This window comes from Lithobates pipiens, unplaced genomic scaffold (genome assembly GCF_037356315.1).
Source record: "Lithobates pipiens isolate NorthernLeopardFrog02 unplaced genomic scaffold, aLitPip1_a1.2 Scaffold_13, whole genome shotgun sequence".
In the NCBI taxonomy this organism is placed as follows: Eukaryota; Metazoa; Chordata; class Amphibia; order Anura; family Ranidae; genus Lithobates; species Lithobates pipiens.
In genome coordinates, this window is record NW_027507718.1 from 548889307 (window position 1) to 548912000 (window position 22694).

Here is a 22694-nt window from a genome sequence, read left to right on the forward strand (position 1 = left end):
CCTGGAGCGGGAGCCCGAAGTGCCACGGGAAGAAGTCCCCATGTATAGGAGGGTAGATGAACGCCGCTCGGCAGGGAAAGGCAGAAGATTAGGCCGTGGTCCGACGGAGCTGAGGAGTTAGGCAGCCATCTTCCTCGGCCGGCAAGCCACGCCCCCAGTATTTTAATAACTAAAAGCGATTTTATTAAATAAATTATGTAATCTGGTCAAGGCATTGTTCAGTTTGACAGATTGGTTTTCAGTTTTATGCTTTTTTTCCTGGAGTTCAGCTCAGGTTTCAAAATTATAATATAACATTTTGGGAAAAATATACAACCCAATATCCCAGCACTGGAGGCCAATATGGCGAATATCTCCACAGCCACCATGTATTTCCCTCTGGTGCTCAGATAGGCCGGGATCATGGCAATCCAGACACTGCAGAACACCAGCATGCTGAAGGTGATGTACTTGGCCTCATTAAAACTGTCCGGTAATGTCCTCACCATGAAAGCCAGAACAAAACTCACAGCTGCCAGAAACCCCATATAACCCAACATAGAGTAGAACCCGATAACTGACCCTTCATTACACTGAATGAGGATCTTCCCAGGATAGGAGTCCATGTCATACTCCTGGTAGGGAGGAGACACCGACAGCCAAATAACACAGATCAGAACTTGGACAGAAGAACACATCAGAACCATAGAATTGGATGCTTTGACAGTGACCAATTTTTTCCAGGAGCTACCGGGTTTGGTGGCTTTGAAAGCAATGCAGACAATGGTGGTCTTGGCCAGAACAGAAGACACAGCGACGGAGAAGAAGATCCCAAATGAAATTTGTCTCAGCATGCAGGTTATATCCACAGGACATCCGAGGAAGAAGAAGACACAGAGGAAGCTCAGCAAGATGGAGGTCAGGAGGATGAAGCTCGCAGTCCGGTTATTGGCCTTCACAACTGGAGTGTTCCAGTGATAAATAAAGATACCTAATACAAATAACGTTATCATTGCAAATATTAAAGAGGTTGACAAAAAAATTAAGGACATCACTTCATTTTCATAGGACAGAAATTCATATGTTTTGGGAACACATTTCACTTTCCTCTCATTTGGCCACTCTTCATCAGGACATTTGACGCAGTTTCTACTATCTGTAATGAAAAAGGAAAATAAACAATTTATTTATGCCAAAAAAGGGCAGAATATTTACATACAAATGCAAAATTATTCATCCTAAAATAATACTTTTATTTTGCATTACAACTAGGCTGTGATAAATCTTTTGGACACCATGTGTATAAAATAACAAACGATATGTTTTCTAAACTATATACATTCAAAACTCGATAGGCCTACATAAATCAGTGTAGAATTCAAGACAAGAATTACCGCTACATCCCACGGAAACTAACACAAATGTGTATTTTTTTTCCGAACAACACTACTAGATCTATTTTCAAAACCGAGCTAAATCTCCACCAACACTCATACCAGAAAAAGCGCATGATTGCCTAACACAAGAACCTTCACCAATTCTTAAGTTCCCTATTTTGGTTTTAAATGCCCCGCAAAGGATGAAAAACAAAAATAATTAAGACATCTGTAGCGCCGGGCTCCTGAAGAGCACACTCTATTTGTTTTTCAAAACATAACTTTACCGGGGGGCGTGGCCGACGAGCGGAGCGGATGGACGCTTGAAGGAGTAGCTCCGCCGTGACTCGAGCAAATAAGGCGATTTACAGCGACGACAGCCCTCGTTCTCAGCATCAAACCACCCCAGCACCTGCGTGAACCACTTAGGATGCCCTCTAAGAAAAGAAAAGGCCATATGAAACCGGGCAAAATGCTGGATTTCTTTGTCCAGCAGCGCCAGCTCCCAGCCCAAGATGGCGGCCGCGCACGAGGCCTACAGCAGCAGCGAACATGGACGGACCGGCACTCAGATCAGGGGGACACGCAAACTGCGGTGTCCGCGCCGAACTCTATATCCACCTCTGCATCCACAAGCCCAGCAAAAAGCAAACCGAGGAGGGAGACACACGGAACAGATACAGAGGAGGTGAGTGCCTTCAATTCATCTTTGGATGATACAAGAGAGCTGCAGGACTCTATAACTGAGTTTCCCACGTTAAATCAGCCAGTGTTGGATACCACCTTAAAGGACATGTTGGTGTCATTGCGCTCCACACTACATGCAGACATTATGACCATTACTCAACAATTTAAATCCGAGGTGCAGGCAGTCACTAACAGAGTCTCACATGTAGAAACAAAAATGGGGGAATTCGCCCAAACATTTAATGAGCTTGTGGACGCACATAACGACAGAGATGAGGACATGGTGGCCATTAGAGCGAAATTAGCGGACCTCGAGGACCGATCGAGGCGCAACAATGTAAGAATTCGTGGGATTCCAGAGTCCGTCCTACCGCAGGAGCTGAGAGAATTTTTTCTCAACTTGATGAAAGCTGCACTCCCAGATTCACAAGTAGAGGAGCTGGTGATCGATCGTATTCACAGACTGCCCAGACCGAAGAGTGTTCCGACGCACCTGCCTAGGGATACGATCGTTCGGATACACTTCTACCACATTAAAGAGAGGTTCGTACGCGCGACAAGAAAAAGGGAGGAACTACCCACCGAATTTAAAGAGTTGTCATTTTTCGCCGACCTCTCGGCCTATACTATGCAGCAGCGGAGACAGCTTGCTACTATAACTAAACCACTGCATAACCACCGCATCCCTTATAGATGGCTCTATCCAGCGAAGCTTCTCATTACGTACGAAGGGAAATCACATGTAGTGGCTAGAGTCGCAGAAGGTATCCATCTACTAGAAGAATGGCAGCTTCTACTCCCACCGAACACGGGCCCCAGCAGAAGGGGATCACCTCTCTCTACCCATACGAGCTCAGATGCTGAAACGGGCTGAGTACTCAATGTGACGGTCATACTAAAATCGCCTACAAGTTCGAGGCACGGTCTGCTGATTCTATCTTGATTGTTTTTGGTTTTTGAAATTAGTAGCGGGTTTGGTTTTTCCGTTACTGATTGAAGTTTACAAGAGAATCCGCCTCTTACCCCCAAGTTCTAGCGATATATCGCTAGTACAGATTCTGTGTAGAATCGCCATCTTTTTGTTTCTTTTTTCTTTTCTTTTCTTTTCAGTTTATGTTATTCTATCTTACTCAGCTAATATTCTACCACAGTACCTAACTGTGGCATTACCTATACGTTGACCGAGAGCACAGGTCTGGACCTTTCCACTTACTGCGTCAGATTCACTAGTGGTATTCCTGTCTGTATCCTCTCATAGGGAGGCCCCACCGGTCCAAACAAAGTTGGAGATTGATCCATTCAGTTATCAATATGGCTTTCACAATTTCATCCCTTAATGTCAAGGGGCTCAATAGCCCATTTAAACGTCAAATGGCATGGAAGGAAGCGGATAGACTGAAATGTGACATAATGTGCTTCCAAGAGACCCACTTTATGGCAGGAAACCACCCTTCCTTCACTAATCGCAAGTTTCCGCAAGTGTTCATGGCCAACGGCCCAAAGAAGAAAGCCGGTGTGGCCATCGCGATTAAGAACTCCATTCACTTCAGTCTTATAGACTCCTACTTGGATCAATCGGGCAGGTACATTATTCTTGTATGTGAGATTACCAAAGTAACATACACCCTAATAAATGTATATCTCCCAAATTCTAACCAACGTAGCTTTCTGCAGAAAAATCCTACAAAAAGTAGCGTCCATGCAAAAGGGACATGTTATTATGTGTGGAGACTTCAATGCTATTATGCACAGTGAATTGGATATTTCTAACCCACTAAACCGAAAGTCTCGTAGGCCGAACTTATCCAAAATCTTCTCTGCGGTGGACCTTTTTGATGTCTGGCGGTGTCAGCACGCGTCAGAAAGAGACTATACTTTTTTTTCAAATGTACACCATTCCTATTCGCGTATTGATCGCATCCATGTTGACAAGTTTTTGTTGCAGAAAATTGTAAAATCTGAGATTCATACTATAACGTGGTCAGATCATGCGCCTATCTCAGTTTGGGTGGGGGGGGCGAGACGCTGTTACGAGAGCAAATAGGTGGCGAAATGACGTACCCATCATTTCCCAACCTGAAAATACAAAGTATTTAAAGACAGTATTAGCTGAATTTTTTCAAAGTAATGCTCCATCAGTGTCGGACCCCTTCACCCTCTGGAATACGCACAAAGCGTTTATGAGGGGGATGTTAATTCAACTAAGCGCTAAGGTTAAGAGGCAAAGGACGGAACGGCTCAATGATTTACTGGAGAAGATAAAGAACCTAGAGTCTTTAAACAAACTAAACACAACGCAAAAAACTAGAGAAGATCTATTCACTACTAGACAAGAGCTGCGTGCAATGTTGGTCTCCCAGCAGGAGAACCGCCTTCGTTTCATCAAAGCGCACAACTACAGATATAGCAACAAGGCAGGGAAACTGCTGGCGGACCAGCTTCGGGAAAGGATAGTGCAAAAAAAAGTTAGGTTGCATGGTCAACCCTATTACGAAAACGTATAGTACATAATCCTAAAGAAATTGCGGATGCATTCAGTGACTATTACGAGTCTCTGTATAACCTTAAAAATGACCCGGACACGTTTCAACCTTCCGATAGCTCCATCTCTGCATTTTTGCAGACGCTTAATCTCCCAAAAATTTCCCAAAGCGACTTGGAGTCGTTAAACGCTCCATGTGCGATCCCTGAAATCAAAAAAATTTTATGCAGTATGCCCCATAATAAGGCGCCGGGTCCGGACGGCTACTCATCAGAATATTACCAGCTATTCCAAACCGAACTACTGCCTTACATGAATCAAATCTTTGGTGCTGCGATGTCCAATGCCGCTTTCCCGAGTGAGATGCTTACTGCTTCCATTATTACGTTACCTAAGGCGGGTAAGGACCCCATGCATCCACAAAGTTATAGACCAATATCTTTATTAAATGTCGACATTAAGGTTTATGCGAAAATGATTGCAAATAGGTTGGCCGGCCTTCTACCGAAGCTCATAAAGCATGATCAAGTGGGTTTTGTGTTGGGAAGACAAGCCAACGATGCATACCAGGAGGCTAATAAATTTAATTTACTCAGCTGAAAAGTCCGGAAGGCCTTCTCTGCTCCTGTCCTTGGATGCAGAGAAGGCCTTCGACAGGATACATTGGGGATATTTGAACAAGGTTCTCCAGCAGTTTGGCTTGGCGGGCCAGATCCATCAGGCCATACTAGCACTGTACTCTGCTTCGTCTGCCTATGTATATACCGAGGGTATGTTTTCTAAACAATTTCAAATTTCCAATGGCACTAGACAAGGGTGCCCACTATCTCCCATTATATTCGCCCTAGTAATGGAGCCCTTTGCCGAAACAATTAGACAACATATGGATGTGCAGGGCATCATGTCCCAGGCAAAACAACACAAACTTTCACTATTTGCGGATGATGTCATCCTGACGCTCTCCGATCCCCTCACATCGATCACGACAGCACACAATATTATTGTGAAATTTGGGGAAGCTTCCTATTACAAAATAAATGAGCAGAAGTCATGCATCCTAGGAATCGGCATAAATGATAGTCTTAAAGCCCGTATTCGAGCTGCTCTTCCTTACCCCTGGGCATCAGACTCCATAAAATATCTAGGCACTAACTTAACTCCCACAACGGATCGGTTATTTCAGGTTAATTTCCCCCCACTGTTAGATTCCCTCCAATCTGACATCATTAAACTTAAAAAATATTACATCTCGTGGCATGGGCGTTTAGCGGCATATAAAATGCTGTTACTCCCCAAGCTAACTTATATGTTCAGGGCACTCCCAATACCAATTCCAGATCACTTCTTCACAGCCCTACAGAAACAAATGTTAAATTTCATTTGGGCGGGGAAGAGAGCCAGATTCCCTGCCACCCTACAAAGCAAAAAGAAAAATGCCGGGGGCCTAGGTGTACCGGTAATACGGGACTACGCCACAGCAGCAGTCTTGGAGCAGCTCCATGACTGGTTTTCCACCCAGGAATTGAAACCTTGGTGTCAACTAGAACTAGCGGGGATACCACATGGGTCGCTCCGTTCCCTTTTGATAGCTTCTAACTGCGATAAATTCCACATTCATACTGACCATCCTACAATGAAGGCTTCCTTGCGAGCCTGGAAGGACCTTCTTACATCATGTCATGATGTGAGCACCTTCACCTTGGTTCCTATCCCTTTAGAGTCTTTACCTTGGTTGATTCCGAACATTTCCCTTACTGTGTGGCATAAAAGTGGGATTTCTAGTGTGCAGGACCTTTTAGAGGGTAACCGCCTTATGCCGTTTCAGGCCATTCAAAGCAAGTACCACATACCACAGACCGAGTTTTTGACTTATTGCCAACTCCGGTCTTGGTACCGGGAAAAAGGAAGGTCCGGCATACAATTTATTGCAGAAGTGTGGGATTTCCTGACCTCGTCCAAACCTAGACGGAAGGGCATTTCTATTATGTACAATTTACTTAACGATAAGTCCTCTTTTTCCCATTTTGGCCATTTGGAGAAATGGGAGAAAGACATGGGTCAGAAATTCACGGAGCAACAATGGTTACAGGCCTTCAGTAACAACGCCAGGTTCTTCAGATGTTCAAACTATGAGGAACTGGCTGCAAAAATTACAGCGAGATGGCATTTTACTCCTTATATTCTTGCTAAATTTTCGGATGAGAAGTCCAGCGATTGTTGGAGGGGATGTGGCCAGGTGGGGACGCTGCTACATATGTGGTGGCAGTGTCCGCGCCTGCGGAATTTCTGGGCTGAAGTATTTCATTTAATTGCTAAAATCATAGGCGTTAAGACCAGGCCATCCCCTGAAAAAGCCTTACTAAGTATTGGTATCTCCGATTACCCGGTACCTATGAGGACTATAGCAATGCATATTATTTTTGCAGCCAGAACTCTGATTGTATGTAATTGGAAATCCAAACATATCCCAAACATCCGGGAAGTGATTGTGAAGGTGAATGTTATCTCAGAATATGAAAAAATCATAGCTTTTAGGGATGGTTCTAGGAAAAAATATCTGACAAACTGGTCTGCCTGGCTCGCCGCGGCGAGAAAGGTAAATGAGTGAAGCATAGGTCCATGTGGGGACTATCACTTCTCACCCCTGTTCACTCGAGCTCGGCTACTCTAACACTATTCCCTGAAACACCCTACCCTTCTTGCTATTTTCCTACTCCTTCCCTTGTTCTTTCCTCTCTCTCATTTTAATAAGCTTTTAATCCACTTTCTAATGCTTAAGGTCGATACAGTTTATGTAAGGTCAGCCTAAGTTGCGATATATTTTCCGTTCGCGATACATGTCTATGCTTGATGATATGTTTACACAGCTGTGGACTTTTACTTTGATATATAGCTTGTACTGTACTAGCTCGTTACGCTTTTCACAATACCTGATTTGTATGTTGTAACCCATCGCAACTCGGCCTAGTCTGGGCCTGAGTATGTTAATCTTTATTTTTCTGTTTTGTACTCTTCAATAAAAATGATATGGAAAAAAAAAAAAAAAAAAAAACATAACTTTACCCAAACTACAGTTTGGTTTGGGTCTATTTGCCTAAATTTGACTTCTGTGTCAGTCTGACTGGGCTGCGAGATGCTCAGCCTGGCCACAGGGGGCACTGTCTCTGGTGGCAGGAGCGTAACTATGGTCTAGTCAGGCGCTTAATTTACTCTCTCTCGGAGTCAGGTTAGTGGGAGTGGCCCTCCCACTGTGTCCTCTGGGAGAGGGTATTTAAGACAAGGACGTCACGTGGCTTGGGGTTTCCGGTCCAGTATGCTGTGCTGACTACATGGTCCTGGTCCTCCTGATCAGCCCCCAGGAAGGCTATGGCCTGGGGTGCAGATCCACCCAATTCTGATGGCTTGGAGCTGGCTAGCCCGAGGCAGGGAAACTAAAGGAGGATTCTGAGGTGGTTGGGTGCCGTCTCCGGTTCGGGAGAGACTCGTTGAACTTCAAGCATTCCAGGGAAGGACTTTTTAGAAGAACACCACGTGTGAGTTTGGTTTTCTTAACAAGAGCCTGGAAGGGCTGAAGTAACCGAGAGAATCCGGTCTTGTGGATATCGCCAAGCTGGCTGAAAGATCCAGGTATCCTACAAGTGTTCTACAGCTTAGTTTCCCTACATGTTCTGCAACAATGTCGGTGATAGAGACTTTGTTCCTGAGGAAGCAGCTTATTGGCTGCTAGACCTTGTGAGAGAGGGACTGTCCAACCTGAGTGACCATCCAGCTGCGAATGGCTATTCTCTGGATTCAGTCAAAGTAAGCAAGTTCCTTAATGTTTATAGACTTTGACATTGAGAGAACCTGAACTTTCCTTTCCCAACCCTCTGATCCCAAGTTAAAAGACTGTTCAATGGTTGAAGTTTGCAAATAAAATCCATTCAACTGGATCTATTGTCAGTCTCAAGTTACTGGGCCACCTACCACGGGACATCCCCTAGACGTGCAACAAGGAGAAGCGGAAGGTAACGGTAAGCCCAAAAATATCCAGCAGCTCCTTCGGGGGTTAGTGCTACACATCTATGAACTTCTTTTCCATTATTCTTTCATTTATGAATAACTCACAGTTTATTCACTTTTATATACAGATTAAAGTTACAGCATTTAGAATGTCATTAACCTATGTCTAAGAACAATTATCATTGCGGAGGCAACAGTATCTCTATCACTAGGACATTCTTTGTCCCTTAAAATGTTTGATTGATGATTTAATATTTATTTAAGATTACCGATTTTTGTATCGTACTAAAACAGGCTGCTGGCAGTTAACGAAGCCTGGACACCGGATTGAAGGTTCCGTCCTCCCCAATACTCTTTGTAACCTTCAAGCTCTTGGCCCACTATCCAGAACTACCAAATCTGGAGAAAACATAGAACAACACTTTCTCCATTCACAAGCAACCTTCCAGAGCTTCTCAGAATGAAGCTTTGAGAATCCGGTGTCGCTTTTATGGCTATTCACAGGGTCCTGCATTATCACACTAATCAGAGTATAGTGCTTCTCAGCTGGGCTACTGATGTCAAAGGTGTTGGGAATTTTCATTCTATCACCTGATTTGGGGATAAAAGAAGGATCTACATTGGAGATTACTCAGGGGTAGAAAGACTACACTCTCTATGGTCATAAGCTTCCAGTTGATAACAGCACCATCAAAATAAACCGGTAGGTAGTTCTTTAAAGCAATTTTTTGTTAAATTGTATTTTTATCCCTACACAACATCACAAAATTGGCCTAGTAACAAAGCTCCAAAGAGGCCACATAGCTGGTTTTCTGTATACAAAATTATTTAACATATAACAGTAGAGCAGTAGTAAAATATAAAAGCTGTTTTTTTTAAAGATGGGGTTGGTCCTTTCTGTTACCAGAAGGTGGTGGAGGGCTCTCACCAAGCTGAAGGCTCTATGAGTGACTGGTCATTACTGGCACCACTGGTGGGGCCGGTAATGACCACTGATGGTAAGGTAGGATTTGGCTACAGGCCTTTTGGGATCACCCAGTCTATGGTCTTTCGGGATCACTTCACTTACAATCAAACAGGAACAGGCAGATAATCAACTCGTAAGACAGAGTCTTAGGTTTAGAACATAGATCAGGGAAGGAAGCAAATAACTATAATCAGGCAGACCCAGGGGTGGATCCAGGGGGGGGGGGGGCAACGGGTCAATTGCCCCCCCCCCCCCCGAGATAGTAGCAGTGAGAGTGAGACAGTGACATGTCATTGTCACATTCTCACTTGCTCTCAATGCTCTGTTCCTTCGCGTGTGACTGTGCGGTGCCGCTGCCTCCTCTGCCCGAGTCTCTCTCTCTCACATAACCCGATCAGCGGGCAGCGGCGCAGAGAGAGAGAGAGAGACTTGTAATTACGCCCAGCAGACAGATAGGAGGAGGAGGAACAGCGGTGGGTGGAGCCTCTCTCCTGCACTCGTTGCTAACGACTGGGCCGCCTGGCGTCTAGCAACGAGTGACGTCACGGTCACGCCGGTCACGTGGGAGGGAGACAGAGTCAGACACAGACTCAGCGGAGCAGAGCTGCTGGAGCCTGGAGAACAGATCAGGCAGCAGCAGCCAGGCCGGGAGAGCTCAGAGCAGACTGACTGAGTCTGTCAATGTTATGCCAGTGAGTGAGTGACTGTGATAATCAATCACAGTCACTGTATTTGAGCTGTTCAGCTAAAAAACGAAGTCTTCCTGCAGAGTGGCACAATCTTAGTTCTGGAGTCTGCCCCTGACGTTGTTGGTCCCACCCACCCAGCTCCCCCTCCATCTTGTCCACGCTACAGGCCTCCGCTCTGCCACCCCTGAGTTAGTTTTAGCTCCACCCACCTCCTCCATCTTCTCCACCGGTTTGTGCAGTGCAGTCTACAGAGTGAATTCTACATAGAATATTGAGAAGATTACTGCTGGATCCATCCATCCCAGACCCATCCATCTCCACTCCATTGCTCCTGCATGGGAATGGTACCCATCCCCTCACCAGACTACCAAAAGAATTGCCTAAATGTGAGTAAAAGTATGAATGAATGTTATGTGACAAATCGCAAAATACATGTGTGCCATTATGTATGATTATTTCTTGTGATCCTGCGCTGCGTTACTTTGACTGGCTGATAATTGCGCGGTTGTGCAATCAATGCTGTACCGAAATTAAATTGATGTCCTTTTTTTCCCCACAAATAGAGCTTTCTTTGGTGGCATTTGATCATCTCTGCGTTTTTTTTTTTTTTTTTGCGATATAAACAGAAAAAGAGCAAGAATTAAAAAAAAAAAAAATAAAAAAACAATATTTTTTTGCTTTTGCTATAAAAAAATATTGCTTCCTCAGTTTAGGCCAATCTGTATTCTGCTCCATATTTTTTGAGAAAAAAAAAATACCAATAAGTGTATATTGATTGGTTTGCGCAAAATTCATAGCATCTACAAACTATATTTATGGCATTTATATTAAATTTTTTCTTTTTACTAGTAATGACGGCGATCAGTGATTTTTAGTGGTACTGCAACATTGCAGCGGAGAGATCGGACCAATAACTAACACTTTTGACACTTTTTGGGGACCAGTGATACTAATAGTGATCATTGCTAAAAAATATGCACTGTCACGGTACTAATGACAAGTTTAGGACTGTACGATACGTTAGAGTTCTGTAAGCAACATCTTCGTTTCTGGCAGTGCCCCTCCCGAGACTTGACTCTGGATCCGCCCTTGGGCAGACCAGAGCAGGTGTCGGGTATTAGGAAATGTCAGAGAACGGTGCGTAGAAGGGCCGGCACATTCACTAACGCCCAGTAAAACTGAGGATTGGCACATAGATATTGGCCAATGCATAGACGCATGTGCGCACAAGCAGGAATGGCTGTGAGGATCCATGTGCCATTGCGCACGCGTGTGCGCCAAAGTGCACGCAATATGTGACAGATGCTGATGCCCGGTGGCCTATTTAAAGCCGGCAGCATGAGCCATTAGTTGCTGGAGGATCTTCAGCTCCAGCTGTGTTCTTGTTCTTGATTGAATTTCCTGTTACCGACCCGGCTTGCCTTTGACCTGTCTTGTGTCCATTCCTGGCTTTGACCCATGGCTTGCTCCATTGACCCCGCTTCCGCCTGCTGATCCGTGTGTAGCGCTGGCTCTTGACGAGCAGGCGCTATGGCTTTTTCCAAAGTTAACGTTCCTGAAACCACAGTTTGGTTTTGGCGCTAATTTACTAAATTTATGGTTTCAGTACCAGTCCAGTTGGGTTGCACTGGGTTTCTCCTTGGCCGCAGGTGTCGCTGACACCGCTGGCAAGGTTAAGAACACAGTCTAGCTGGGTGTATTAAATGCCACGTTTCTTTGGGAACCAACCCAGTGGGAGTGCTCTCCTGCTGTGCATTCTGGGAGGTGGTATTTAAGGTACAGACATCACGTGTTCAGGGGTCCTGGAGAATATTTTCTGTCTGCTTGGTTCTGGTCCTCCTGACCAGCCCCATGGCCCTCCTGGCCTGGGGTGCGGAACCATGCATTTCCAAGTCTCGGGGCTGGCTGGCCCAAGGCAACGCAACTGCAGGGACAGGCCTGAATGGATCTCGGGGCCTATTGATTCAAAGGTGGTCTGGTGCCGTCTCATCTAAGGGAGAGGCCCAGCAACTGGAGAAACCCCAGGGGAGGACTCTTCAGGAGAAGGCCGTGCGCAAGAGTGGCTTCTCTGAAGGAGCCTGGAGGCTCAGTTGGAGGACGCTACATGGATCTATACTCATACGGTATTGCCGGATCGGCTGACAGATACTGGTATCGTATTATAGCTCTTTTAATTTGTCTATGTCCCTCAGTTACACTTAAGTCTGTGGCAGAGACTTTTACTCAAGTATTCTATGCTCAAGTCTGTGGCAGAGACTTTCCTTAGCATCCTGCTGGCTGCCAGGCCTACTGAGAGGAGATCTATCGGGGGGTTGTAAAATCCAGCTGTGAAAAACGGTTGCTATTCTCTGGATCTTTTCTATAAGAGACTTTCTATTTTTGCAGTCCAAAGTACCTGAACTTGTTCTTAACCCTCTACCCTAACCTGTGACACTCTGTTTCTGCTTCAAATAAATAACCGAAAAGAAGATTCAGTGTCAGTTTCCACAGTTTCTTTGGGCCATCTACCATGGGAACCCCTAGACGGAGGAGCACTCAAGAAGGTAACGGTAAGCCCAATAAAACTAGCAGCTCCTTCGGGGGTAAGTGCTACACGTGTATGACCCCTGGCTTGCTCCTTGACTGCTCTTCTGCCTGATTACCAGTGTATGACCCTGGCTTACTCCTGACTCTGCTTGCTGCCTTATGCCTGGCTGACATTTCATGTATGACATCTGGCCTGGCTCCTGACCCTGCTTCCAGCTCCCCCTTCTGCCGAGTCTCATCGGATGTGGCTGTGGGGCTCCTGCCTAGCAGTGCCTCCTGCTTGTCCAGCATCCATCCAGCAGACATTGCTGCATCGCTCAGCCTGTTGCAACTGACAACCCCTGCACCCTGCAAGGGAAGCCCTGTCAGAACTTCCGCCTCCAACCAGATACGTGACAGAAAACCTGATATACACATGAATGCTTTAAGGTTAGAGAATCAATAAATAGTGAATCAATTAGGACAGAAGCCTTGGCTTGAACCTTTACAAACAAGTCAATAAAAACATCTCACATATTCTATTTGTTGGATTGCTAATCACATGACTATAGTATGACTGATGTACCTTCGCTACTGTGCCACCCACCCAACTCCATACCTTGCCCCTTCCCATTAAATGAGACCACACCTTCCTTTATGGAGTATTTTGTGGCCGTAGCCTCTTTTATTAATCAAAATAATAGTTTTAACATGTAACAAAATATAAACCAAATATCAACAAAATATCAACAAACATCATTTAAACGTCAAAAACCTGAGCGCGTTAGTCATCTGCAGGAAATTCCCCCTCCCCACCCCATTAGCATATCGATCCAAACCAAGCACTGCGGTAATATTCCTTTAAATAGGCCTCAAGCTGACATGCTAGCTCAAAGACAGCCAACTCTTTTACCGCAGTGCACCCATTCACCATCTGCCATATCAACCCTCACTATATGGCATATCATCAACGAGCCCATATCTCCAATGGGTCCCGCATCAACTTCTCTGTGGGGAGGGGTTATCTTCCTGTACCTGCATCGACCAACACCCGCCAACCGCTACGACATCCAACACCGGAAACCTGAAAAATAAACTGAGTTAGCCTGTCGATCCCCCCCCCCCCGGAGTCCCCATCGTAACCACTCCGTCCGATGTAAGGGAGGGAGGGCGGGAACTTCCTCAACCAAACTGGACGCTGGGGCGTAGCGCGCGCACGCATCCTCGCGCTGGCTCCGCCCCCCCAGCTGTCTCAGCCAATGGTTGCAGTCCACTTCTACTCATGCCAGCCCTGCCCCTATGCTCCGCTCGTGTACGGGCTGTGCTTATTTCTGCTATTAACTTTTGGCCAGTCTCACCTGTTACATTGGACATCTCCCCCTCGGGACACGGGACGCAGTTATAGCAGCAGAAATGGATACTTGTAGTAAAACCTTTTCTAAACCCGGGAGGACATCTGTCATTGCAGTGCGATTCTGGCATCTTGAACATGCAATAAAATATACAGAAGAATATTTTCACAATCAAATATTTTCACATTTTTACTTTGTTATTTCAAGTTTTCACAAGACAATTTTTTTACTTAGAGGGCTTTCACACTGCCGTGCCCATAGCGCCTGCGGTAAAACCCCGCTCAAAATATTATCGTCGGATTTGTGGCGCATTTCAGCCGCTAGCGGGGCGCTTTTGCCACCTGCTAGCGGCCGAGAAAGGGTTAAAATAGTGGCATATTGCCGGCAGTATTGCAGCGCTGCCCCATTGATTTCAATGGGAAGCAGCGGTGGAGGAGCGGTAAACACACCGCTCCTTCACCGCTCCAAAGAAGCTGCTGGCAGGACTTTTCCCTGACGTCCTGCCAGCACACCGCTCCAGTGTGAAAGCCCTCGGGGCCTTCACACTACAGACAATGGTGCAGCAGTTTTTGGGGGCAGATTGCAGGCGCTATTTCTAACGCTATAGCGCCTGCAAAATGCCCCCGGTGTGAAAGGGGTCTTAATGTTAGATATATTAGTATTATGCCGCGTACACGCGGTCGGACTTTCCGGCGGCAAATATGTAATCGGAGCTTGTTGGAAATTCCGCCCGTGTGTAGAGCTCCATCGGAACAGTTTCCATCGGAATTTCCGTCGCACAAAATTTGAGATCTTTTTAGGCACGGTAAGGAGGATCCTCAGATGGGCACAGCAAGCCCTACTGTGGGACGTGGGATGACGCTCCTATGAGGATGCTGTGTAGCTGAGCTGAGCTGTGCAAAGGCTAGACAGCAACAACCGCAAGGGGGGAAAGGAGCCAAAAAAGCCAAGCAGGCAGACTAGAAGCCAGACGCACTGGGATACGACAGTGTTACCACGGAAACAAAGGGGAGCCGGAAACAGGAACGCATCGGTAATCAGCAGTGGAACATCATAAGCTCAGGGGAAGCCGTGGCTACATGTTTCACTCTTCAGCGCTTTATCAAAGTCTGACGTCACCCAGTGCGTCCGGCTCCTAGTCTGCCTGCTTGGCTTTTTTGGCTTCCTTCCCCCCTTGCGGTTGTCGCTGTCTAGCCTTTACACAGCTCAGCTCAGCTACAAAGCATCCTCATAGGAGCGTCATCCCATGTCCCACGGGAGGGCTTGCTGTGCTCATCTGAGGATCCTCCTTACCGTGCCCGTACGTGTGTTTGTAGGCTGAGCGCTTTCATCTGGCAGCTACAAGATTTGAGACACCCCCCCCCCCCCCCCGTCATACTGGGATTTTTCGTACCATCCCACTCCATGTGTCCATTCAGACACGGAGCCCCCCCCCCCCCCCCCAAGCTAGCCCTGCCTCCTCTCTTCCCTGATTGGCTGACTGACTTTTATGGATAGCCAATGGCTCCGCTGCTGTATCCCAGCCAATCATGAGGAGTGTCTCAGACAGCTTAGACATTCGGTGGCATTTGCTGCCAATTTCGTCAATAAAAAAAAAAAAAGACAGTATTCAGAATCATTGTTTATGGAGATCTGAATACTTTGAAGTGCAAAAAAGGGATATGTGGTCTTTTAGACCCCCCGATCTCTCCATAAAGAGTACCTGTCACCACCTATTACTGTCACAAGGGATGTTTACATTTCTTGTGACAGCAATAAAATTGATCATTTTTATTTTTTTATTTAAAGGGACAATATAAAAAAATAAATAAATAAGAATTTTTTTATTTTATTTTTTAAAGCACCCCCCACCCCCTGTGTGTTCGCGCAGAAAAGAAAACACATTAACACAAGTCAGGCCCGCAAATGTAAACAATGTTCAATTCACACATGCGAGGTATCATCATGATTGTCAGAGTGAGAGCAATAATTCTATCACCAGACCTCCTCTGTAACTCTAACCTGGTAACCGTTGATTTTGTTTTAAGCAGAACCTATGGAGATTTTTAGGTACTGTGGATTGTCACCATTCCACGAGTGCGCGCAATTTAAAAGCAACACGTTACATATCTATTTACTCAGCGTTACATCATCTTTCACATTATACAATACAAAATGGGCTAACTTTACTGTTTAGTTTTTTTTTTTTTTATTCATGAAAGTGTATTTTTTCCCAACAAAATGCATTTGAAAGACTGCTGCACAAATATCGTGTAATATCTATCTATATATATATTTTTTTTTTTTCTATAGATAGCTATAGAGATATAGAGATATAGAGATATAATTATAGATATAGAGATATAGAGATATAATTATAGATATAGAGATATAGAGATATAGAGATAGAGATAGAGATATAATTATAGATATAGAGATATAGAGATAGAGATAGAGATATCATTATAGATATAGAGATATAGATAGATATCTATAAATATATATATATATATATATATATATATATATATATATATATATATATATATAATGTTTTAATTTTTCCACCAAAAAAAAAAAGACAACGTAGTCTTTTTTTACTGGTTGAAGAAGAGTATTATATGTGTGTGATTTTCTATACTATTTTCGTTTATAAAGATATTTTGCATTTACATGTATTGAAAGCAGTTTTGGTCTTATTGGTATTCCAGTCACCTATTTTCTTTGATATTAAGGGAGGGATACATGCAGGGAGCGCACTGACTCAGTGAGTCGGTATATTTCTACAGTTTAAACCATTTTACATCATTATTATTTTCTCAGACAATAAGTGCAGGAACTCCCCTTTTCCAAGTCACCCCTTTTCCCCATCTCCTACCCACCTCCGAGCACCGTCCCTTGGTTCCATCCCCTACCCACCTCCGAGAACCGTCCCTTGGTTCCACCCCCTTCCCACCTCTGAGCACCGTCCCTTGGTTCCATCCCCTACCCACCTCCGAGAACCGTCCCTTGGTTCCACCCCCTTCCCACCTCCGAGCACCGTCCCTTGGTTTCATCCCCTACCCACCTTCGATAACCGTCCCTTGGTTCCATCCCCTACCCACCTCCGAGCACCGTCCCTTGGTTCCATCCCCTACCCACCTCCGACAACCGTCCCTTGGTTCCATCCCCTACCCACCTCCGACAACTGTCCCTTGGTTCCATCCCCTACCCACCTCCGAGCACCGTCCCTTGGTTCCATCCCCTACCCACCTCCGAGAACCGTCCCTTGGTTCCACCCCCTTCTCACCTCTGACAACCGTTCCTTGGTTCCATCTCCTACCCACCTCTGAGCACCGTCCCTTGGTTCCATCCCCTACCCACCTCCTAGTACCGTCGCCTTTAGACAATACAGAACCAAGTATAATTTTGTAGTGCTGAGTAATTTGTATGGAACTTGGTGATGATATCAAGAAAAGCACACCCCAGCACCCCTTGCCATTACATACAGTCAGTCGAGGAGGTGCCGGAACTGCGTTCCCCCACGTTCCCGCTGAAAAAAATCCCTGATTATTAGCAAAAAAAACCTGACAGTTTTCTTCTCCACTGCCTTATATAAAAAGTTAGAAAAATGCTATGAGATATTTTACCGCAAATCTTAAAGCGGAAAATACAGAGTCGGAAATTGTGCCCAGAGTTCCTAAATATTTATAGATGGATAATAAATATACGTTTTTTTTTTATTTTGTTTTTTATTCTTACTGTGTCCCTTTTCCATATGATGTCTTCTGGTTTAACGTTCAAAAGTCTATCAAGTTCCGGATAGTCTCTAAATTTGGCCAGTGGTTTAATAGAAACGTTGCTTAATATTTGATGGTGATTACTTTTAATATATATTAGGTTTCCTAAAATCTGCTCGGAGGGCACTTCCCCTCTCTCGTTAATGTAGATTTCCTCTTCGGATGGTTCCATATAATGAACTTTCCTGATATATCTGTGCAACTTTCCCTAATTAAATAAAAAAGACACATGTTATTACAGCCGTGTAGTTTCAAAGTTAGTATGTCCCCCAAAACTAAAGGGAGCTCGAAAAATTGATAGCATTCAGTACAGTTAAAGTGACACAATTGTTTATAACATGAAATACATGTAATATGTTTAATAATAAGTAGAATGTACCTGTTATCTATCTCTTTTCCTTTGTTTCATCTCTCGATCGCAAGCTTTTGTTTTTATTCTGCTGTTCTCAGACTTTCTATTCTACGGAGGTAATGTTCTTTCTCCATGTTGCAGTGAGTCTATTTTCCTCTAGTGCCAGCTAAGACTCGATTACCACCAGGGAGCAAAGCATACAGGGAATTGTAGTCCCAGGGCTCACGCTTTACATTCAGATTGAACTGTATGGAGCTACAAGAGCATGCTCTGGAGAAAAGGAAACAAAGACTCCATCTTGTTTGCCTGAGGGAGTTCAGTCACCACGAGGCAAGAGAACAGACTGGACTTATAGGGAGAGGTAAACCGGGCCTCCACCACTAAAAGGCCAGTGCGGATACCTGCTCATGCTCGTACACATTGCACACGTGCTAATATTCATAAGCAAAGGACCAACATGATGCCCACAATGGCACGGATATGTGCACGTGCGCACATTGGTGCGAGAAAGAGCGTGCATGTGCGCACGTGTGTGTGCAAGTGCACGCGTACGTGGACACGCACAAAAAAATTAGCACTTGGCGCCCAGTGGCCTATTTAAACTGCTCTGTCACTGCAAACAAGTGCTGGATGATCTTCAGCTCCTTCCTGACCCACCAAGTCCTCATCCGTTGCTCCTATTTGTTCGTGTATGACCCGGCTCGCCTTTGGACTCCCCCCCCTTGCTTGTTCCTTTACTCCGTTACCTGATATCCTGACTTTGGCCTGTCTATTGGACTTGATCTGCCTGCTGACTTGGTACCACATTGCCCGGCTGTTACCCAACCTTGGCCTGCCCTCTGGACTTGCTTTTGCCTGCTGATTCGGTACCCTGCTGCCCGGTGTTGCTGACTACTGCTCTTCTTCTGGTTTCGCCCCTGTCCACGCTCTGGTGCCCAGCTGCTTCTACTTCCTGATCCAAGGACCATGACTGCCAGCTCTACCCACCTTCAGAGGGGACGTCACCAGCCAGCTACTCTGCACTCGTGCCACTCCTTGCATTTACACTTTCTGTTCCCACCTTCAGGAGTGTAGACGGGGAGGAGCAAGGGAGGCCTCTATCACATTCCAGTCTCCTCCAGGTACGTGATAGAAGCGTTCCGGTGTGAGGTGACCAGTCAGGTCACTAGAAGATCCTACCTGTTCCAGGACATTCATTTGGGTCTTGACCACAGGATTACATGCATTGATGGTGTGAAGCTGTAAGATAAACCGGACCTCCACCACTAAAAGGCCAGTGCGGATACCTGCTCATGCTCGTACACATTGCACACGTGCTAATATTCATAAGCATTTGCCCATTTGCAGGAAAAAAGGACACTGCACAAAGATAGAGTTGTATGGACACTGTATACAGACATTATTGCTCTTAGTCACCTTGCTAAAACCTGTAGTGCCACAGGACACAAGGCCATTCAAATAAAGAGACACTGTATACAGAAGACACCATTGTCATTTCACCTTGCTGAGAAAGATCCTGCATTCTTTGCTTGATAATCCGGGTCAGTTGTGTTGTTTGGCCCTGCTATTCAGGAGTTTAAAGCGGTAGTAAACCCGCATTTTTTTTTTTTTTTTTTTTAAACCTGCAAAGCAAAAGGCATAATGAGCTAGTATGCACCGCATACTAGCTCATTATGAAATACTTACCTTAGAACGAGGCCCCGACATCTCGCCCGATCCACGCCGAGGAAGCCGACATGCTCCCTCGGCGTCTCTTCCGGGTATCGCGGCTCCGGCGCTGTGAGTGGCCGGAGCCGCGATATCGTCACTCCCGCGCATGCGCGCGGGAGATTTAAATCCGGCCGGACGAGCGCTGCCGGATTTTCGCGGAGAGAACCCCCTTGTGCGCATGCGCCGCTGCAGTCAGCGGCGCATACCGAGGGGAATATCTCCTAAACCGTACAGGTTTAGGAGATATTTTTTTTACCTACAGGTAAGCCTTATTATAGGCTTTCCTGTAGGTAAAAGTTAAAAAAGTGGGTTTACTTCCACTTTAAGTGCACCAACGAGAGTGGCTAGCTGAAGATCCAAGGCCTTCCTTCCAAGAGACTGAAGTTAGGTGTTGCCATATGGGCACGCACACATGTTCAAAGCTCTGTATATGTAGTGGGTGTGCGGGATAGTTTATTTGGGAAGTTAAGCCACTAAATGTTGAACTGAGTACAGTGTGTGTAATTGGGCCTGTGGTATCAGGGGATAGAAAAGAAAGACAAAAGGGAGAACATAGGAAGCGCCACCTGAGTGTAGTATTAAAAGCAGTTTTAATGGCAAGGTAACAAAACTCACTTACAAGAAGTAAGAACATAATAGGCTCATCTGTATAAGTATGTGGAGTCCATCTGGAGGTCCCTGGATCTAGATCTGGTCACTGTGTGCTGCTGTGTGATGGTTCGGTCGCTCAGCACGTCCTGTGGCCACCAGGAGGGAGCCAGAACCGGCGTCGGACACTCGTAGATGACGTCACGGGTCACAGGAGCACATCCGGGGAACTTCAACAAAGAAAGAGGAAAAGGACTGGCAGGCTAAGCTAAGAGCTACAGGTCCTCCTTAGTTCTTGTAAGTGAGGTTTGTTACCTTGCCATTAAAGCTGCTTTTAATACTACACTCAGGTGGTGCTCCCTGTGCTCTCCCTTTTGTCTTCCTATACACAGAGTCAGCTCTCTGAGGACAGCAGCTGCCGTTGCCTTGTCATTCTTTTCTTTTATCTGATTTACTATTAATCCTTGAATTACTGACTTTACAATGAACTAATGATTAGGGATGAGCTTGATGTTCGAGTCGAATGTAAGTTTGGCTTGAACATCGGTGTGTTTGCCTGTTTGCCGAATAGCGAACAATTTGGGGTATTCGCGGGAAATTCGAAAGCCGCGGAACACCCTTTAAAAGCCTATGGGAGAAATCAAAAGTGCTCATTTTAAATGCTTATAGCAGCCTTTCTCAACCTTTTCAACACAGAGGAACCCTTGAAATAGTTCCCTGGTCTCGGGGAACCCCCTGCTAAAAATTATAAATCTACAACTCATGATACATTAGTGTGATGGTCAGTGGGAAGAATGGTCCTTACACTTGTGGTCAGTGGGAAGAATTAACTCCTTAGATATAGCTAAAAAGACCAATGGTGTCGGTGGGAACTTATCTGAGAGCTATAAATTGCCCAATGCTGAAGGAACCCCTAGCAACCTCTGGAGGAACCCTGGTTGAGAATCACTGGCTTATATGTATGGTATTGTCATAAAAAGTGTTTGGGGACCTGGGACATGTATCAATGCAAAAAAAAGTTTTAAAAACCCCCATACCTGGGGGGTGTCTATAGTATTCCTGTAAAGTGGCGCATGTTTCCCGTGTTTACAACAGTCCCTGCACAAAATGACATTTCTAAAGGAAAAAAAGTAATTTAAAACTACTCGCGGCTATAATGAATTGTCGGTCCCAGGAATACAGATAAAAGAAGTCATTGAAAAAAACAGCATGGGATCCCCCCAGTCCATTACCAGTCCCTTTGGGTCTGGTATCAATATTAAGGGGAATCTTGAACCAAAATGTAAAAAAAAAAAAATTGCGTGGAGGTCCCCCCAAATTCCATACCAGGCCTCATATTAAGGGGAACCCCAAGCCAAATTTTTTTTTAAAAAATGGCGTAGGGGTCCCCTCAAAAATCCATACCAGACCCTTATCTGAGCACGCAACCTAGCAGGACGCGGGAAAAGAGGGGGAGTGAGAGAGACCCCCCTTACTGAACCGTACCAGGCCACATGCCCTCAACATGGGGATACTTACAGACATAAGTTAAAAACAGGAATAAAATTGAGATGACAATACAACAAACGCCGTTCCTTACGTTCTTTCCACGAGACCGGAAGTGACCTCAGCCATGCCGGAATTTGCGTCAATGCATTTCGCCCTCCCGCAGGGCGTCATCTAAGGACCTTTGATGACACCCTCTGGGAGGGCGAAATGCATTGAGGCAACTTCCGGCATGACTGACGTCACTTCCGGTCTCACGGTAAGAACGCTAGGAATGGCGTTTGTTGTGTTGTCATCTCCATGTTATGCCTGTTTTTAACTTATGTCTGTAAGTATGCATTCTTATGCGCAATGAAACCTGTTCTTAGCGTACTTCACTATTAGTCCATCTTTCTCATTTTGGGTACCTGTTTATATGGCTGAGGAATCATCTTGATGAAATTAATGACCATCTTAAAGAAGTATTTGTCATCAAGTCTTATCATTGAATCTGTCATCTCTGGATATCGGTATGAGTCTGAATTGACCCCCAGACTGAAAAGCTGGATGTCGTTGTGATCTGGTGACGCCTAAAAATTTCTGAAACTCTTTTTTGCACTTTCTGCGAAGCATTTTTATTTTAATTTTTTCAGTTATTTTATGGACTTTTATGTTTTGATTTTTCACTTATGATGCGTTTATGTTTGTGAGCGCTGGATTTATATTTTCTTACTTTGTTCAAGTGTCTAGCACTTTGTGTATAGCAGCTTCGTTCATTTTTTT

General features: G+C 45.2%; 1 protein-coding gene across 1 annotated transcript; it reads right to left on the minus strand.

Moving 5' to 3' along the window:
- Positions 1 to 218: 218 nt before the first annotated feature.
- On the minus strand, positions 219 to 14169 carry LOC143975980 (vomeronasal type-2 receptor 26-like). Its single transcript, XM_077478508.1, has 2 exons — positions 14046 to 14169; positions 219 to 1135 (listed from the first exon to the last, which is right to left on the minus strand). The coding sequence occupies exons 1-2, from the start codon at positions 14167 to 14169 to the stop codon at positions 219 to 221; spliced, it is 1041 nt and encodes a 346-aa protein (XP_077334634.1).
- Between the last annotated feature and the right edge of the window lie 8525 nt (positions 14170 to 22694).

Excerpts from the sequence above, each read along its gene's own strand:
- LOC143975980 (XM_077478508.1), bottom strand. The coding sequence starts at position 14,169 with ATGCCAGAATCGCACTGCAATGACAGATGTCCTCCCGGGTTTAGAAAA. Across the intron at positions 1,136-14,045 it reads GGAGATGTCCAATGTAACAG|ATAGTAGAAACTGCGTCAAA; the intron begins GTGAGACTGGCC and ends TTTTCATTACAG.